General features: G+C 31.3%; 1 protein-coding gene across 1 annotated transcript in view; it reads left to right on the top strand.

Moving 5' to 3' along the window:
• LOC111709881 (COBW domain-containing protein 2) overlaps positions 1–14,239 on the top strand; it is a 14,539-nt gene extending 300 nt beyond the window's left edge. Inside the window, exons 2-14 of the mRNA XM_023483811.1 lie at positions 431–513; positions 1,042–1,203; positions 1,635–1,749; positions 2,744–2,886; positions 3,053–3,123; positions 3,772–3,826; positions 4,840–4,888; positions 5,011–5,147; positions 5,664–5,743; positions 6,788–6,851; positions 11,727–11,773; positions 12,658–12,717; positions 13,407–14,239. Coding sequence (XP_023339579.1) covers positions 431–513; positions 1,042–1,203; positions 1,635–1,749; positions 2,744–2,886; positions 3,053–3,123; positions 3,772–3,826; positions 4,840–4,888; positions 5,011–5,147; positions 5,664–5,743; positions 6,788–6,851; positions 11,727–11,773; positions 12,658–12,717; positions 13,407–13,419 — 1,079 coding nt within the window. The 3' untranslated portion in view covers positions 13,420–14,239. The remainder of the gene's footprint in view (positions 1–430; positions 514–1,041; positions 1,204–1,634; positions 1,750–2,743; positions 2,887–3,052; positions 3,124–3,771; positions 3,827–4,839; positions 4,889–5,010; positions 5,148–5,663; positions 5,744–6,787; positions 6,852–11,726; positions 11,774–12,657; positions 12,718–13,406) is intronic.
• The last annotated feature ends 6,668 nt before the right edge of the window (positions 14,240–20,907 follow it).

Here is a 20,907-nt window from a genome sequence, read left to right as displayed (position 1 = left end):
TGAAGGTTTACTCTAGTATTATATCTAGGTATGAAGGTTTACTCTAGTATTGTATCTAGGTATGAAGGTTTACTCTAGTATTATATCTATGTGTGAAGGTTTACTCTAGTATTGTATCTAGGTATGAAGGTTTACTCTAGTATTGTATCTTGGTATGAAGGTTTACTCTAGTATTATATCTAGGTATGAAGGTTTACTCTAGTATTATATCTAGGTATGAAGGTTTACTCTAGTATTGTATCTTGGTATGAAGGTTTACTCTAGTATTATTTCTAGGTATGAAGGTTTACTCTAGTATTATATCTAGGTATGAAGGTTTACTCTAATATTTATCTAGGTGTGGAGGTTTACTCTAGTATTGTATCTAGGTATGAAGGTTTACTCTAGTATTGTATCTTGGTATGAAGGTTTACTCTAGTATTGTATCTAGGTACGGGAGCGAAGGTTCCTGTTACTATAATCACTGGACAGCTAGGTGCTGGAAAAACAACATTGCTCACATATATACTAAAGTTAAGAGAGAAAATTATTTAAATTTTAAAACGTTGAAGAAAAACTTAAAATTACCTTATCACCAAATTTTTTATTTCCAATTTATAACGTAACCAGCTTTGAATGATGAAGATATCCTAATTTTCTATCTGAAAATGGATTATTTCTCTGGAAAGATTGATGGGGTTACCTTGTGAATCAGACATAAAACTTGGCAATACTTTGACAGTTTCTTGAAAGGGACTTTTGTCTTGATTTCAAGTTACCCTCCATTTAGAAAGGGGCATTCCCTATTTACAACGGTACCTCCTTGAAACCTTAATCTGATCAATAATGTGGAAAATAACTTGTTTTCCTCGCCTGAAAAATTCTAGTTTCGAATATATCTCCATTTCTTCTTAAACAAGAAATGTCGATTTCGAAAGTTTTTTCTTGGATATATAATTTATACTTAATCAGCTACAACGCTTATAAGGGCACCATTATGAATAAGATGTGCAACTTTATAGATGGAGTGTCGCTTTTAATTACACGGACATACTCTTTCAGGTCCAGCATGGGAAACGGATTGCCGTGATCTTGAACGAGTTCGGAGCTGGTAGCGCCGACGAAAAAAGCCTCGCGGTCGGAGAGAACGGAGAAACCTTCTCCGAGTGGTTGGAACTAAGGAACGGGTGTCTATGCTGCTCGGTTAAGGATAACGGGGTTAAGGCAGGAACAATCAACTCATCAAGCAATCAATCTATTTGATTTGATTTGATCTAGCAGTTCACCTGTCAAATAGTCTGAAACGTTTTTTGTCACACATAAAAAAGACATTTTTATTAGCTGTTCTAATTTAGAAAAAACAGAAATTACAATTTTTCATGGTTATTTCAGGTCAAATTTTTAAACCCATTTTAATGTCAATGTTGAAATGAAATAAGATTTTTTTCCATTTTATGATGATATTGACGTTGATGGTAATATTGATAATGATGATGTTGATGTTGATGATGATGGTAATATTGATAGTGATGATGTTGATGTTGATGATGGTAATATTGATAATGATGATGTTGACAATGATGATGATGATGATGATGATGATGATGATGATGATGATGATGATAATGATGATGATGATGATGATGATGATATAGGCGATAGAGATGTTGATGGAGAAGAAGGGAAGATTTGATTACATTTTACTGGAAACTACAGGAATCGCTGATCCAGGACCCGTAGCCAGTATTTTCTGGTTAGATGACGAGCTAGGCAATTCATTTAGATTTAATGTTATATCTTAACTTTTTGCTTTTCCTATCTACCTATCAGTGGAGTAGCACATTGTACACTCTACAGTGTACATATATAGCAATTGTATATTCCAATCTGAGCTGAGATTTTAAAAGTTAAGTCCGACTTTCGTAAGCTGACGTTTGTGGACACTTGATCAAGTCTTTGGCTGGATTCTGATTGGTACAGCTTCAACAAATGAGAGATGCTTGTAAAACTGTATCAGCTAATAGGTGCTACTTTCCTCAGTTTTCATTTACTAAGAGAATAAAAATTAGCATAGCACAAAAAAAATTTAGGACACACAATTGGTAAAAAATAAGACTTCTTATTTTAAGTGAAGCCACTTAAAACATAAAAAAAACAGATAAAAATAAATGTTCAATATTTTCAAATTTACAATTAAATTTACAGATTCACTAAGTGGTGATCAATTTTGATATAGGCCTTTGTCTAGATAGCCACCCTCCTCTCATACTATAGAAACCAGAGGATGTTTAAATTGGGACTGTAAGCATAATTTCAAATGACCCTCCAACCAAAAATGGCAAAGTCCGATTCTCAACGGTACCCTTGATACCTTAATCTGATCAATAATGTGGAGGAGTTGTCTTCTTTTCTAGGGTTAAAAGTGTTTAATTCTGTTAATTTTTCCTGTTTTCCTGCACTAGAATTGTGCAAGTCATTTTTGTAAAGAAACCACAATTGAAAATAATCGGGTATCATAATTATAAACAAGTATTTAAAAATAATTCAGGCAAAGGTTTAAAGAGTACTGTTGTGAATCGGGCAATGATTCACTTGAAATTACTCTTACAGTATCTGTAAATAAGGACAAAAGTGATGTATCTATAAATGACATCTGTTACGTCACATCCAGTCAAAGTAATCTGTAGGTCGTTTCGACGTCACCAGGACGTAAACACAACCCATTTTCTACGTACAAATGTAAAAATGAATTGTGACTGAATAGGTAGCGACCTATATCTAGATGGTATAGTTACCCTAGTCGACTCCAAGTATTGTATCTCCCAACTAGCTGAAAGTAGACCTGAAGGAGCGGTTAATGAATGTGTTCAGCAGATAGCTACAGCTGACGTTATCATTTTGAATAAGGAAAGAATTATAGTTCTTTAAAATCTCTTAAAAAGATTCTCAATAGTTGAATTATCTCCATGATTTACAAGTTATTAGTGCTGTCAATCATTATTTTATAAAATTATATTTTTTTTATACTTTTTCATAAATTGTTTTATTTTGTTATAAGTAATTCTAATTTTAGCTTGACCTGGTTTCAAGTCAAGAACTTAAGAAGGTTGAATTAACTGTTAGCAGTATTAACAGTGCTTCCAGGTAAAAGATCTTGTTGGTTGGTTCTTTGGTTGTCTTATGTCTTATCTTATCTTATCTCATCTTATCTCATCTTATCTTATCTTATCTTATCTTATTTTATCTTATCTTATCTTATCTTATCTTATCTTATCTTATCTTATCTTATCTTATCTTATCTTATCTTTATCTTATCTTTATCTTCACCTTTTTCTTATCTTTATCTTATCTTTATCTTATCTTATCTTATCTTATTTTATCTTATCTTATCTTATCTTATCTTATCTTATCTTATCTTATCTTATCTTATCTTATCTTATCTTATCTTATCTTACTTTATCTTTATCTTTATCTTTATCTTATCTTTATCTTATCTTTATCTTATCTTTATCTTATCTTTATCTTATCTTATCTTATCTTATCTTATCTTATCTTATCTTATCTTATCTTATCATACTTTATCTTTATCTTTATCTTATCTTTATCTTCACCTTTTTCTTATCTTTATCTTATCTTTATCTTATCTTTATCTTATTATTTTAATTTTATTTATTTTACAGTATTCTACTTTATTCATTTTATTTCATCGTATTTTATCTTTTTCATGTTATTTATTATCTTTTTTATTTTATCATATTTTATCTTATTTTATCTTATTATGTCATGTTCTAGACTAGTGAAATGTGAGCAGGGCGTAGTGGACTTAAACCAGATTTTGGATCTTAAGGAAACCAAATTATTTAAATCATTTTTCTTTGAATATTTGCAAAATCATTTCCGTTGTAAAATTTAAAAATCCAAATATTTGAGATTCTACTTTTACGGTGAATAATCATTGAATGGATGAAACCTTGCAATCACGCAATTCGTGTTTTATACACATTGTTTTTCCCGCATTCCTTATATAAATATTAAATATAAAAAATTTGAGTAAAAACATGATTAAGTATGATGGTTGTAAAAAATCGACACGAAATCGGCTTGGAATGCACAAAAACCATTTTTTACTCGAAAACCCCATTTTTTCGATATTTTGCGTGTTCATCATCGAAATATACTATCATTTTAAACATATGGGGAGAAATATTCCCACAACCGTTATTTTTGGAGGTTTCAAAATATTTCTTTCGTTGACACATACTTAAAAATGCATTTTTTTCTTATTATTCACATATTTAAAGGGACCCCTCTATTAAAGATGATATTTTGCCCGATTCACAACGGTACCCTTGAAACATTTATCTGATCAATAAAATGGAAGGTATTGTCGTTTTCAGGTTTAAACGTGTTTAATTCTGATAATTCTTATATTTTTCCCTGCAATAGAAATGCACAAGTCACCACAAGAAACCACAAATGAAAAAAAAACAGTTTTAAAAATCAAAACTTTGATGCCAAATACATTTTTGATTAGACTCAGCTTTTAAAGGTACCGTTGTGAATTCGGCTTCAAGCCAACTTTGCATGTAAGGTCACTTGAAATTACTCCTCCAGGGTCCTACTGAAGGGTTCTTTTAGAAAAAATTTTAAAAAATAATATTATCCTTTTTTTGGGTTTTTCAACATTTTATTATCGATTTTGATAATTATTATATAGTTAGAACTGACGAGGGTCAACCCAGACCGAAATATATTTTCAATAAAATGTTGAATTAACATCTGATTTTTTTTACTCTACGGAGGTTTGGTTCATCACCATCACAGAATTTAAAAAAAGCCATTTTAAACATTTTGGTCCAGGCATATAGTGGAGAGGTGGCAGAGCTACCAGAAAAACTAATCTCTCATGGTAAAAAAATAGATTTTATTTTAAAAATTCACCGGGCTTTACACCTCTCTTTATTCTCTGATAAAAGTAGCCAGTTTTCTTTAGTAAAATTTATAAAATAATAGTAAATATTTTCTATCTAGGAACCCCTCACCTAACCAGTGGAATAGGAACAGTTTCTCTCTTCTACTCCTCCACTACCAAGAGTAAGGTTGAGAGGTTTCTCCAGGCTCTCCTCTGGGACGGAGTGTATCCGGGTATAAGGATCTATAGACTCAAGGTATACTGTATCCGGATATAAAGATATATAGACTCAAGGTATAGTGTATCCGGGTATAAAGATATATAGACTCAAGGTATAGTGTATTCGGATATAAAGATATATGGACTCAAGGTATATTGTATTCGGATATAAAGATATAAAGACGCAAGGTATAGTGTATTCGGATATAAAGATATATAGATTCAAGGTATACTGTATCCGGATATGAAAATATATGGACTCAAGGTATAGTGTATTCGGATATAAAGATATATAGACTCAAGGTATAGTGTATCCAAATATAAAGATATATAGACTCAAGGTATAGTGTATTCGGATATAAAGATATATAGACTCAAGGTATAGTGTATTCGGATATAAAGATATATAGACTCAAGGTATAGTATATCCAAATATAAAGATCGTTAGACTAAAGGTATAGTGTATTCATATATAAAGATCTAAGGACTCAAGGTATAGTATACAGCAAGTTTATGGTACTGGGGTGCTAATAATTATTATTATTTTGTGCAGGGCGTGATACAGCTTGACGTTGGACAGCTGATGATACAGGGTGTCCAGGATACATATGATACATATCCCATCAACAGCAGGAAAACAATCAAATTATAACTGAGAAATTCCAAATTTTCAGGCAAAGCTGGGTATCCAGGCTATTTTTTGAAATGTTGGATTTAGATATATTATCAATCGAATACATTAATATTCAATTGAGCATTCTGCTGTCTATGGTAGGTGTAATGTTGGTAGTTCACGTTTCGGCCGCTAGGTGTCTCAGTTATTCACTGGAAAATCCACGAAGCATTCCATAGGTTTTAAGTCAAAGTATGAGCACTGAATTATTTATGGAGAATTCAACTCGTTCAACTAGTTTAAAAAAAAACCACCTGTATTACACAGGCACATATAAAAATAGGTTATTTTTAAGAATTGGAAACTTTAAGAACACATAATAATCAAAGGACGAGGATATTAAGAGTAGGCTGGGACGAGAAAATGAGGAGAATGTGGCTCGGACGATAGGTTGTGGTTGGCCTTACTCCTCTCGTGATGCATGAATAAAAACCCTTTCCCCATTTTTAAATATTTGGTTGATTGATTGATCCCCTAGTACGATGGATTGTAATTAAGGCTACATTGGGTTTATTTTGGGAAAAACTTGGATCAAACTATATAAACAATATAGATGTAGACTGTATAGTTATGAAACTTCATCTACGTAGTTCACAATTCTGCCACTTGGTGTCTCAGCTTTGAACTAGAAAATCAATAAAACTCTTGTTAGATATTAATATAGTAACTTAAGTAAGATTGTTCATTACATATTTTCTGTATCTTTTATCATTCTTCCCCTTGTCAAATCTTTTTGAAAGAAAATATAATTTGATTTTGATATTTTAATTTTTCTAAATCTTATCTTACTTCAAATGTTAGAAAATAGCTATTATTAGAAATACAAACAATACCGTGTTGTATTCATTTGTTAAGTTCATGTGTGATTATCATAGGAATATACTTTGTATCGTCATTAAAATTAGTTAGGGATGGTCGAGATATGTAATCTCAGAGCTCTTTTTATTTTCATAACATTAAAGCATTAAAAACAAACGTTATTGATTGGTTGATTGATTCCCTAGAACCACGGATGGTAAGACCACACTGGTTTTAATTGGAAAAAATTTGGATCAAGAACTTCTTCAGGTGAAATTTTTATTTTATTCTTTTTCTTTAATTTTACGATGATTAAGAGCGTTTTTTCTGAACTTTTTCTTTTTGCCTGCCCCCTCCCCTGAAGAGCTTTATACCTAATTTGACATATCGTGCAAGTACGCTACTGAATTAAAAAATCCATTTTTTTGGTATTTATCTGTTACTTTGTAAAAGTTGATGAGTAAAATTATCTGCGCGAAGCGGAAACATTTTTTTTTACATTTTTCCTCTTATGGTAATCATGGACATGGATCGAATGGAGATTAAGTTTCTAAACGAGGATGTTTATGTTCCCAAACTTCTATGGGTGGGTAATTACCACCAACATTCTAGTGGAGGGGTGATTCTTACCCCCAGGAATCTTGAGGGGGGGGGGGGTAAATAACCCCAATAACTCCCTCTTATATATGCCACTGGGGACACCCTGTATATAATTTGGAATTCAACATATTAAATGAAATATATCCGTGTCTTCTGCATTTTCATTCAAATTATAACTTTAGTCTAATCCTATTCCAAAGTTTTACGGGTCCTACTGAAGCTAATTTAGATCTCAAGATATTTCAAGGATCTTCAAAACAATTCAATTTTTTTTTATTCCGACTGTATCATCAAAGACCGCTTAACAAGAGGTCACTTTTTTATCAACGTTTTCTTAACAATCTAAAGTCTTCGCCGTATATATCAATACAATGGAGACGACTTTCGATTAAAATGTTTTGGTTTCAACCAAGCTTTCAAGCTGCGTTGAATACCCATAAACATGGAAACAAGAAGCTGTCAATTAACAGCTTCACTTTGTTCACTTAGTTTACCAAAAGTTGTATTCATTGTACTATTGACATAAACGTAGACCACTGTACCATTGTACTCTAAATCATGGGCATCCTTTTAAATAGGGGTAATTTTTTCTAAGTTCGCATAAATAGATAATGTGTTCTGCTATTTTAAGGCTGATTTCACCCGTATGCTGGAGTCACTGGAATCTTGATGGTGGTCAAACTAGAATAGTTCGTCTTTTGACGTCATAATCTTTGTTGACGTCAGCATGTATGTTGACGTCACTATCTTTGCTGACGTCATGTTCTTTGTTGACTTCATGTTCTTTGTTGACTTCATGTTCTTTGTTGACGTCACTAGCATGTTTTGTTGACATTTTTCCTTTAAGTCATACATTGTTTGCATCAAACAAATTGACATGCAGTGTGATAAAAATAAAACATGTCATTTTCACTATATTTAATCTTAAATGTGATGCTTCATTGTGAACTGTTTTGTTTTTATACAGGGTGTTCATACAAACATGGGAATTAGGAGACGAATTCGAAATTAGCGTTGTGTTACCTAATTTCAATGGTCATTTGCAACCTGATGGTGTAAACCTTTGATATTTTATCTAACAGAATTCATAGTTTTCACTGATCCGGGGGGGGGGGGAGCTGAGCCACCATAGCCTCCCCCTGAATACGCCTCCAGTGTATAAAGTACAATTAGACAATATATAGAGCTAAACATATTAAACTTAATCTTTTGATTTATATTATCCATTTGCAGCATGATAACTAGCAAACTCTGGCATAGAAAGACGACATTTTAGACCCACGCAAGCCCATTAAACTGAACAAGTGATTTAATAAGTTACTAATTATTTTTTTTTGCTTTGTAACGACATCGAATACACAGTGATGTTGTCTTTCTGTTTTCTGGTTCTCACCGTACCAAAATATCTAATTTTAACTATAACATAAACCTTACAATTTAACCAAAAATGTTTCCATTGTAATATTCATCAAATGTGAAAAAATTAAAAATGTATCCTATTAAATTGTTCATTAGTAGCTTAACCACAAGAAACTTTAAAATTTGAAAACTGTTAAAATAATTGTTAAAACTCAGGCCTTGATCATTTTAAAATCTACAGAGATATTTCCATCTTCTGATTCTGCAAAAATTTGCAAGTCACAGTTAAAATTATTGATTTTTAGATGGAAAAGCAATTCCGTTGCAAGCAATTCCCTGAATATTTAATTGCTTCCTTGTTCGTAATTATAGCGTAATTGAGCGCAATGAAATGGCGCAAGCGGAAGCAACCAAATTGCCTTCAATTCCGGGCCATTGCGTGCAACGGAATTCCGATTGGAAACCCTAGTTGTAATGTGTATGCATCGATTACCGTAAATAGCTTTTTTTATTTTGACTCTATAGCAGTACGCATTGCGCTTTGTTCCTTAAACTGCAGGAATGATATGAATCTGCTATTCATTCATAAATTGTATTTTTATAGATACGAAGAATTGAATTATAAATAATTTAATCTCTCCTTTTTCCATTTGTGAAATGGAAATCAAATTAATTCAAAAAGTTAAAAAATTTCCCCAGAACTAAAAAGCATTTCTTTTCAGTTATTTGTCGATTGTTCGAAATTCAATACTCGTCTTATTCTGTATATTGTACAGCTGCCAAGGTTGAAGTTCACCTTTCTGCCAAAAGCTGTCTCTGCTTTGAATTCCGGAACTTCCGGAACATAAATAAATACTAGAACAACTGTTAATCTTGATTGATATAATTTAGGATACGTACAACGATACATACAAAATTGTGTTTATGTAATTATCCCGATGGGAACAAATAGACGATGTAAATGTTGACATTTAATTCCCATGTTTTTGGGACACCCTGTCATTTTTACATTGATATTAAGAAGATCGACACATAAAACAATCTATTAATAAGGAGAAAAAATTTTAAAAAGGTCCTAAATTTCCTTTTTTACTAAATTTCCTTGAATTAGAAATTAGTTTCCCGTTACTTTATTGATAAAAACCTTAACAGTTGTAGACTGAACATCGTCTTCGTAGTTCACAATTCTGCCACTAGGTGTCTCAGCTTTGAACTAGAAAATCCATAAAACTCTTGTTAGATATTAGTATAATAACTAAAGTAGGATTGTTCATTACAGATTTTCTGGATCTTTTATCATTCTTCTTGTCAAATCTTTTTGAAAGAAAATATAATTTGATGTTGATATTTTAATTTTTCTAAATCTTATTTTACTTCAAATGTTAGGAAATACCTATTCCAAGATTATAAATAATTTTACCTAGTCCATTTGTTAAGTTCCTGTGAGTATCATAGGAATATACTAATTGTATCCTCATTAAAATTAGTATGATGGTCTAGAAGTGTAATCTCAGAGGTCTTATTATTTTCATAATTTTCATTAAAAAAAAAACGTTATTGATTGATTGATAGGGTTTCTAGTCGTAATTACGTTAACGTAATTACGCGTAATACTTTCTTTCACTTACGGAGGAGCATTACGCGAAATTACGTGCTAATTACGTATGCGAAAGAAAGTCTAGTTTTACGTAATTAAGGTGAATTTACGGAATACCAAACCATTCCGTAATTAGTTAAGTACATATTAATTCTCAGAAATATGTGTAAGGATATGTGCATTATTGTGCAATGTACCATGGTCCAATCTGATTGAATTAATTAATTAATTAGTTAAGTACATATTAATTCTCAGAAATATGTGTAAGGATATGTGCATTATTGGGCAATGTACCATGTCCAATCTGATAATTTAAATACTTTCAAATTGAATTATAATTCATTTATGGTGATGGACCAAACCTCTATAGAGAAAAAAAAGTAGATGTCAGTTCAACATTTTATTGAAAATATATTTCGGTCTAGGTTGACCCTTGTCAGTTCTAACGTTATAATACCATCAAAATCGATGTTAAAAACCACAAGAAAATAAACAAACGAAAAAGATGATTTTAAAAAAATTTAATGGGCTGACAAATGGACAAAAGGGAAGCGAACTTAGATTATGAGATGGAAAAAAGATAATTTGCAAATATTAACTTTTTTAAAAATGTTTTAAAACAATTATTATTTCTCGAGATTGTTTCTGTCGATTGAAAATTAAAAACAACCTAGTATATATGTATATTGTATAGTGTTTAAAGTGGTGGTGGGGGTCGATCTAGTTAACAAACTTTTACTTTTAGCCTCCCCCTGAATACGCCTCTAGTTATAAAGGACAATATATAGAACTAAACATATTAACAGCTTGGTTATGTACAAAAGTACACTTACAGGGCTACCCACAAAGGATGAAACTGTAAAGACGACCTAAAATTTTTCAAATATGTATCTCAAAGTTTAATTGAATTTTCGGTCTAGTATAGATATTACTAATGTTACCTAATGATCAGACAAAGAAATAAACATGTTTACGGTTGCAGGAAATCATTATTATAAGAAAACAGACAGTTTAGTCATCTCCAGTTTCTCATCCTTTTTGGGTAACCCTGTATATAAACTGTTGTAACAGAAAAATTATTGCATTGAATGCCCTAAAAATAGATTTTTGATTTTAAAGAATTTATTCAGTTGATCTATAACGTGGGTTTAATTCATATCTATTACCCACTGTAAAGACGATCCGAAACTCTAAAAATGTGACGATTTAAAGCTTGATTTTTGGTTTCTGCATTTAATTGAGTATTTTGATGGTTTACTAAATGGTCAAGCAGTGAAATATGCTAGTTTTGACCTATACAAGAAAACGGACTAAACAAATTCCGTTCAATCGTCTCTGAAGTCTCATCCTTTGTGGGTAACCCTTTAGATGACCGTAGGCATTAATTTTATTTTGTCGCAGTCCACCCCCACGTAGATGCCCTTGCTAAGTTGTGTTTTTAGAATTTTATGAAATTCTCAAGCGTACATTTAGCCGGAGGAATGTTGAACACAATGATGCGTTGAATAATTTCTCAATTTTACAATATTTAATAACCAGCGAATTTTTCGCGGATTTGAATGCGAATTTAAGAATTGTAATCACGATAGGATTTTACTTGGAGACTACAGTTGTTGTTGGGCACTTCAACAGATAGGTCAGCTGCTTATCATTAATTTTATGTAAAAACAAACCTTTGTTAAGAAATTGTCTATAACTTATGATGTACAATGTACATATTGTTTAATGAAACGCCATTTGTAAGATATTTTTGAAATGATGCGATAATCCAAGGTTATAATGCAAGGAATGTTATTTCAGAGGTGTACGTATCTTTATGTACTGCAGTGTACTGTCTTGCGGTACTGTAAACACAGGATGGATGTCAAAACCTGACATGGGATCCATCATTCAAATAAAAAATTTATATTCAGATTATATTTATATTCATAGGAAACTATTATGTGAATTATCAAAATTCAATGCTTTTATCCTTCTCGGATACTAAACTAACACTGATGTTTACAAATTCCGCCCAGAGAGAACTGATTTCAATATGTACGCAACTGCAACTAACTTCCCTTGCATTATAACCTTGCAAAAATCAGAATAATCCGATTTGTGAGTAATATTCTTTTTTATCCAAGCATGCATATGAAGTGTATAAACAAACTGCTTGGGCAACCAGCTTAGCCTGGAAACAAAACTTTATCTATAAAAGTCAACTTAACAGAACATAGGATTTTTAAACCATGAGCTAAGAACATTATCGTGGTCCTACCGAGGTTTCACTCAAAATTTGAGGCAAATCGGTTATAATGAGTTATGATCAGTCACACAAACGGAGAGAGAGAAATTAATGACCCAGAAGTTTCAAATTCCAAATATGTGAACTGCCATATAATTGCTCATTAAATATGGGTTTAAACATATTAATGTGAATTTTATTTAATTACTTAAAATTTTGGATAGAAATGTCCTTTAATTAATCGTCAAAACATTTAAAAAATTATTTATTACATAATAGATTTATTAATTAAGGCGGGAAAATGTGGCGAAACATACTTTTCCTCCTGCCTCAACTCCATGTAAAATGTTCAGGTGCAGTTCTAAAGATAAAAGATATATGTAACAAGCACCTATCTAGTGTCTACAGGGTTACCCACAAAAGATGAGACTTTTAGAGACAATTATATAGAATTTGCTAAGTTTTTTTTTCTTGCATTCAGGGTTCCCTGTAGCCCAAAATTGGCTTATTTTGGTGCTTATCATTTAGTAAACCATCAATATACTGAATTGAATGCAGAAACCACAAATCAAGCTTCAAATCGCCATAGTCTTGGGTCGTCTTTTCAGTCTCATTGTCTGTGGGAAACCCTGTATATATATACTTAAAAACCCAGCTTTGTCTAAAAATCTAAATATTTCCTATAACATTTTCTCAATTTGGAATGTTAATCATTAACGAAATATTTTTACTATTTTGAGGCTATAATTGAAAAAATATTGAACCAATTTAGAAAAAAAATGGCAACAGTTAAACTCCAATTAAAACCCAGTCTTCCTCCCTATAGAAAAAGTTATAAACAATTAAACAAATATTTTAAACAAAAAACTGTATTTATGAGAAGTTTTATTTTAAAAATAGTAAATACAGCTTTCGATTATCATTGAAAATTTGATATTTACATGCATCTGCAAGCAAACTGTGAAAAGATTTGTAATTTGAAAATTTAAACATTTTTAGCTTAAATGCTCTAGAAGACAGTAAAACCATTATATTTTTCTAGGGTTTCATCATAAAAACAGGGTAGAAAGATCTCTTCTGAACAGTTTATCTCAACAACAGGATCATGGATCTCATGGTCATCATCATCATCATGCCAATCTCCATTCTCGTGATGATAATCATCCAGCAACTTCATCAAATCCAACAGAAATCTCTCAAGGAGCCCTCCTAACACAAAGGAAAACGTTATCTCCCCGTATCCTGAAAACCCAGCTGGAACCTCCTAAAACTCTGTATGCTGCACCTCTTGAAGGTTCTCCAGGTAGCTCTAGTGACCTCTCCTCTGCCTTTCTTCAAACTCCTCTTTCAGATTCTGCTTTCAGCTTACATGCAACTTATGTAGATACTTCTAGAGACCTTCCTGATGGCTCAAATAAAGCTCCAATTTCCACACCTCTGCAATCTCTGTATGGAGCTCCTCTGGCAGATTCATCTCATGAAGACCTTTCAGATGGCTCAAATAAAGCTCAAATTTCCACACCTCTGCAATCTCTATATGGAGCTCCTCTGGCAGATTCATCTCATGAAGACCTTTCAGATGGCTCAAATAAAGCTCAAATTTCCACACCTCTGCAATCTCTATATGGAGCTCCTCTGGCAGATTCATCTCATGAAGACCTTTCTGATGGCTCAAATAAAGCTCAAGTTTCCACACCTCTGCAATCTCTATATGGAGCGCCTCTGGCAGATTCATCTTATGAAGACCTTCCTGATGGCTCAAATAAAGCTCCAATTTTTTCACCTCTTCATCCTTTGTATGGAGCTCCTCTTCCAGATTAATCTTTTGAGGACCTTCCTGATGGCTCAAAAAAAGCTCCAATTTCCACACCTCTGCAATCTTTATATGGAGCTCCTCTGGCAGATTCATCTTATGAAGACTTTTCTGATGGCCCAAATAAAGCTCCAATTTCCACACCACTGCAATCTTTATATGGAGCGCCTCTGGCAGATTCATCTCATGAACCCCTTCCTGATGGCTCAAATAAAGCTTCAATTTTCAAACCCTTGCAATCCTTATATGGAGCTCCTCTTCCAGATGACTTAAATAAAGCTAATCCACCACCTTCCCTTGACGAGACAGCCCATGAAGATCTTCCTGATGGCTCACATGAAGCATCATTCTCTGTGCCTCTTCAATCATTATATGGAGCGCCTCCTCCAGATGGCTCCAATGAGTCTTTAACTGATGATCTTCCTGATGGCTCACATGAAGGATCCTTGTCTGTGCCCCTTAAATCATTATATGGAGCGCCTACTCCAGATGGCTCCAATGAGTCTCCAACTGATGATATTCCTGATGGCTCACATGAAGGATCTTTGTCTGTGCCCCTTCAATCATTATATGGAGCACCTACTCCAGATGGCTCCAATGAGTCTCCAACTGATGATCTTCCTGATGACTCACATGAAGCTCCTACTCCTAATTTATCTGATAGCTCAATTGAAGTTTCAACTTTAGTTCTTGGTTTAATTCCTGATGATAGGTAAACTACATTTTTTACAAGTAACCCCCCTTTTTGGCTAATGTACAGAGTGTAATTGACACTTATTTTTATTTTGCATCCATACTTCTGAAGTAAACAAATTGAATAATTTACCCTAAAAATTGTCATAACCTGTTATTTTTATTAGAATTTAAAAAAGAAGTACATAGATGAAGTTTAATTTATATTTAACTGATTTTCAGTCTTAACAATGGTGCATGTGTCAGTTGTGTCAGAGAACTGGAAGAACTGGTTTGTGGAACAGATGGTAAAACATATTCAAACAGCTGTGAGCTACAGTACACTGCTTGCAGCATATACTGGGATATTAGGAACAATACTCTTTATATCAAATAAAAATTTATGATTTCAAGTGACCAACCATGCAAAGATGTCAATGTTTTAAGGGTACCGTTGTGAATCGTGCTTTGCCCATTTTGCATGGTGCGTTACTCGAAAATAAGCTTACAGTTCCTTTAAAATGGGTTGATTTCTTAATTTCAATGATATCTTTTAAACATATAATTACCAATAATTTAATATAGAAGTTGAAGAAAAAGGACTAAAATAAATATTCATAATATGTAGAATTCCTTCACGACGCTCGAGTTATAACACAATGAACACGAAATAAATACTTTATTAATAATGTAAAATGAACCAAACGGTATTAAATATACGTCTAGGAGACGAACTACTTCTTGAACCGTTCTTGGCACTCAGGGACTCTGGAGCCTAACCCGGCTCGGGCTCTCCCTTATCTCCATGTTCAGGTCGATGAAACAACGCTCTCCCTCGCGTCTGATGTGGCGTCGGAAAGTTGGCTTGGCATCATTCTATTAATAACATGTTTGATATATAACGGGATATTAACAAAAAGGTTTCTTCATTTCCCTTATAACTATAGAAGGTTTTACACATGTATCAAAAGAAATCACTTTTTTGGTTCCTGTCACAATAACTCTGGTTTATATAAAGTACCGTCCCAACTTTAAGGCAGTTATTGCAAGATGTGTATACTCTCAATTTACTATTTTTAAACCAAATGGAGAACATTTCAGTGCTCTTCCGAGTTCTCCTATCTAGAACTGAGACAAATAGGTCAAGGAATTTATGAGTTATGATGGGACATTAACAACCAGAGAATTACTTTTTTCAAAGTTCAAGGTTTCGTTTTCTAAGTGTATGTACCCAATTGGAAATTTCCCAAGTGACAACTTCTCAAGTCTGTCCTAGCATGAAGCACTCGGCCCCTGTCCTGTTCTAGCATGCAGCACTCAGCCCCTATCCTGTTCTAGCAGCAGCGCTCAGCCCACTAGCCCAACCTAGTGGCAGCGCTCAGACACTCAGTGCAGCCTGCGAAGCCTCAGAACTCCTAACCTAACCTGTTGGAAGTTACCACTTGGGAAGTCACCCTTGGGAAAACGTCTTCGGGAAAATACCCAACACCATTTGATATAAAGAGTTTTGTACCGAAGGGAGATTAGTAAGGGTAGCTGTGAACCTGAATGTCCAGGTTTTGAGCTTGGTATGTACTCTGCTTGGGGTACAAGGGCAAGCAACAGGTACAGTCATAAATCATATTTCATGTACATAGTAATTAACAGGACCCTGTAAGTGTAAATTCAAGTGACTCTCCATGCAAAGGTGACAATGCCCGATTTACAACAGTACTTTTTTCTTAGAGGATACTGTCATCATGATTTCTTCCGATGCTGCAAACTAGTTGGAGCTGATCTTCTAGATGAAAAGGTTTGTGAAAAATTTTTAAAAAAAATTTCTGAGGCCTGGCTTTTATTATATGCTGTATGTTCACTATAGTTTCAGTAGAAGTAAATATTTCCATTTACTGTTAGCGCTGATTAAAGGATTCATATCTCTAATATTATAAACTTCATTATATACTGTTGTTGACGGATAGAACCCGAAATTCTCAAGATGGAATGATAAAAGGCCCGCTGGAATCAGTTATTGAAGGATATATATTTCCCAACAATATATCCCGATTACCGCAGCAGACACACAACAGAATGAACCCCTGTCTCCAAAATCGATAACAAAAAATTCTCTTTATTTCCTGAAAAAATTACATAGATGATAATGTGTACAAAATGTTTTAATGAATGTTTATAAAGAAAAAAAATCTTACGATCTAATGGCTGAAGACAAAGGGGTTAACAATAGTTGGACAGTACTAAAAGACGTTTTAAACTTCTGAAATAAAATGACAATTAATTATTAACAAAAGCCACTAATTCTTTATATGAAAATATTCTTTGTTTAACTTTTTGAAAATGGATTAACAATGCGAGGTTGTTTACGACTCCGACAGGGAGAACAAAGAACAAAGGGGGTTAAAATTTTTTGATTTGGTGTCTCTGAGAGGGGGACTTAAGATAAAGACGACTTTACACGGAGCCTATAGTTAATTGTTGACAACTGTATGTTAACTATAGTTTCAGTAGAAGTTAGTATTTCTATTTACTGTTAGCACCGATTAAAGGATTCATATCTCTAATTGGATAATAATGAGATAAATAGAAACATAGATGTTACCGCCATACAATCTCTATTGGTTCAGAATAGACAACAAACATGACTTAACCCTGATTGGATCAGGCGCTAATGGAATCTGCATACAAGTGTGTGTTGCTGATCTGATTTGCAACAGCTATAACAATCCGTGAGAAAAAGATCATATTCTTGTTTTGCTCCCTAACAATATTAAAAATTGCGAGAAATATTAAAAATTGTTAACCACAGAAAAATTGAGTGAAAAAGTGTGATTTTTTTTAAAACACCCATTATACATATGCTTGGGACAGTACTTTATCCAAGGCGTTCTATGTAAAACCTGTAAAATCAAGGAGCACCAATTAACACAAGATAGCAGTTTCATTTTAGCATTATAGCTGCCTGCCTATAGGTGCCTTCTCTGGTACTTATTCTTATTCTCATTCTCATTGCAGAAAAATATATTAAATTTTAAAAGTGACATTCATAATCCTTGTTATTTTAAGATGTGTATTTTTTCAGAGTTGTTGTAAAACAAGATTTGATAACTGTGTAAGTTTTGTGGAAGAAAAGCCCTGGATTCGTGGAGCCCGATTGTATGGAAGATAGTCAATAAATTTGTTTTTACATTTTGTGTTTTATTGATTTTTACAAATTAGGTTATACAAGAAATAGAAAAGAATTCTGTTTTAATTATTTTTTTTCATTCGCTCATCTTCTTCATTTATGTTATCCAAGTTTTGAACTAGAAATTTTAGAAAGCAAAATAAACCAAATATTAAAATAGTTGCTAATATTCTTAGGCCATATACTGATCTTTTATTATATAAAAACACTTGTAAAATATAGACCATGACATTTATCTTACACACAAACGTACAGGGTGTCCCACGAAACATGACAGTTGGTGAATAGTTAAAAATGTCTTTTTCCATAATTTGTTAAGTTGTTTGATAACAAAGATCAATAAAAATATTATATGGGAGTCATGCTATATGAAAACTACTTTCAAAGTAAATTTAATGAAACAAAAGATTTGTTTAACTTAAAATAACGATTTATTAAATGTCATGTTTCGTGGGACACCCTGTACCTTAGTCATTTATTGAGCTCCATGTTTGATTTACAATGGCACTTCTGTCTGTCTGTAACCAATAAACGCCAAGACGGCTGAACCGATTGGCCCAAATTTTGTGTAAGCCCCCGTCTGCAATGGGAAGTTTTTCTCCTAACATTGAACCTTAACATTTTCTGTCTTTTGCATCTAAAAAGTTGACTCAAATACCCCTCTAAAACAGAAAGTAAGTTGGGGGCACATTGGNATAATAATAATAATAATAATAATAATAATAATAATAATAATAATAATAATAATAATAATAATAATAATAATAATAATAATAATAATAATAATAATAATAATAATAATAATAATAATAATAATAATAATAATAATAATAATAATAATAATAATAATAATAATAATAATAATAATAATAATAATAATAATAATAATAATAATAATAATAATAATAATAATAATAATAATAATAATAATAATAATAATAATAATAATAATAATAATAATAATAATAATAATAATAATAATAATAATAATAATAATAATAATAATAATAATAATAATAATAATAATAATAATAATAATAATAATAATAATAATAATAATAATAATAATAATAATAATAATAATAATAATAATAATAATAATAATAATAATAATAATAATAATAATAATAATAATAATAATAATAATAATAATAATAATAATAATAATAATAATAATAATAATAATAATAATAATAATAATAATAATAATAATAATAATAATAATAATAATAATAATAATAATAATAATAATAATAATAATAATAATAATAATAATAATAATAATAATAATAATAATAATAATAATAATAATAATAATAATAATAATAATAATAATAATAATAATAATAATAATAATAATAATAATAATAATAATAATAATAATAATAATAATAATAATAATAATAATAATAATAATAATAATAATAATAATAATAATAATAATAATAATAATAATAATAATAATAATAATAATAATAATAATAATAATAATAATAATAATAATAATAATAATAATAATAATAATAATAATAATAATAATAATAATAATAATAATAATAATAATAATAATAATAATAATAATAATAATAATAATAATAATAATAATAATAATAATAATAATAATAATAATAATAATAATAATAATAATAATAATAATAATAATAATAATAATAATAATAATAATAATAATAATAATAACAATAATAATAATAAAAATAACAATAAAGTAATAAAGTATAGATTCCATAAGTAAAATTATGAGCTGCTGCAGCCCTTGATCGTAGTTCACATTTCTGCCGCTAGGTGTCTCAGCTTTTAAATAGAAAATCCATAAAATACTGCAAGATTGCAAAGTCTTAGGAGTAAAAAATATTTTCACGGTGAATTATATTCAATCATAAACAACTTAACCCCTAATAAGAACTATTTATAAACTTAATACATTTATCACTAGTAGTTTTGTTGTGAAAATGGTTTAATACTAAAACCTGCTTTTTTGTAAGTACATTTTTTATATTAAAAAAAATTACAAATCACTTTTATAATTGCACTGTATCTTTACAGGGCAGTTCTTACCTGACAAGGATAGGGGGGGTGGTAGGTTCATTAATAATAAAATTATTAATAATAGAATAAAGTGCTTATCTTACAGAAAAAAAATTCAATTTTATCTTTTCTTTATTTTCTGCTTTTACACGCTCATACTTAATCTTGGAAAACATGTCAACTAATGCGAGATTATTTCGTTTTCCTTGTTATATTCGCATTTGTGACGACGTATAATTAGTCCATTTCTCTGTTGCCACCAACTGTACTTAATTATCTATTTGCCCTATAGTGCACCCTACAATAAATTGTATCTAACTCTGGGTGTAAATTCAACCTTTAATATAATGGAACAAATCCTTACTTTAACTTTATCCACGTGCTGAACACTTTACAATTTTGGATATTGAGATCAAAGCTTGATCTCCTCTTTTTAGATTTTTTTGATCTCCTATAGTTTGTATCAAAGGAAGTGTTTAAAATTCAATAAATCAGAGTGGCGTACGTAGAATTCCGAACAGCCAATTAGAAGTCGGGAAATTTTAAATTTTGCGCGCCACTTAATAATAAAACTCTCATTGGTCGGACTCTGGTCGGAAAGAGCGGATTAAGCAGAAATCAAAAGTTATCCACAGTGGATTAAGGGATCTGTATTAAGGGTTCCCAATTCTAAAGTTTTAACCTCAGATGAGATTTGAAATGAAAAAAACCTCTGTTCTCCCTCCCCGAACCAACCCTCAAAGGAGATGCAGGGAACATTTTACAAATAGGTTCAATTTCGGACAAGTTCCAGAGAGTTCAGTTCTCATCAACTTCTCACGAGGGGGGGGG

Source organism: Eurytemora carolleeae, unplaced genomic scaffold (assembly GCF_000591075.1).
Source record: "Eurytemora carolleeae unplaced genomic scaffold, Eaff_2.0 scaffold334, whole genome shotgun sequence".
NCBI lineage: Eukaryota > Metazoa > Arthropoda > Copepoda > Calanoida > Temoridae > Eurytemora > Eurytemora carolleeae.
The sequence above is the reverse complement of the archived record's forward strand: the minus strand, read 5'-3'. Positions and strand labels throughout refer to the sequence as shown.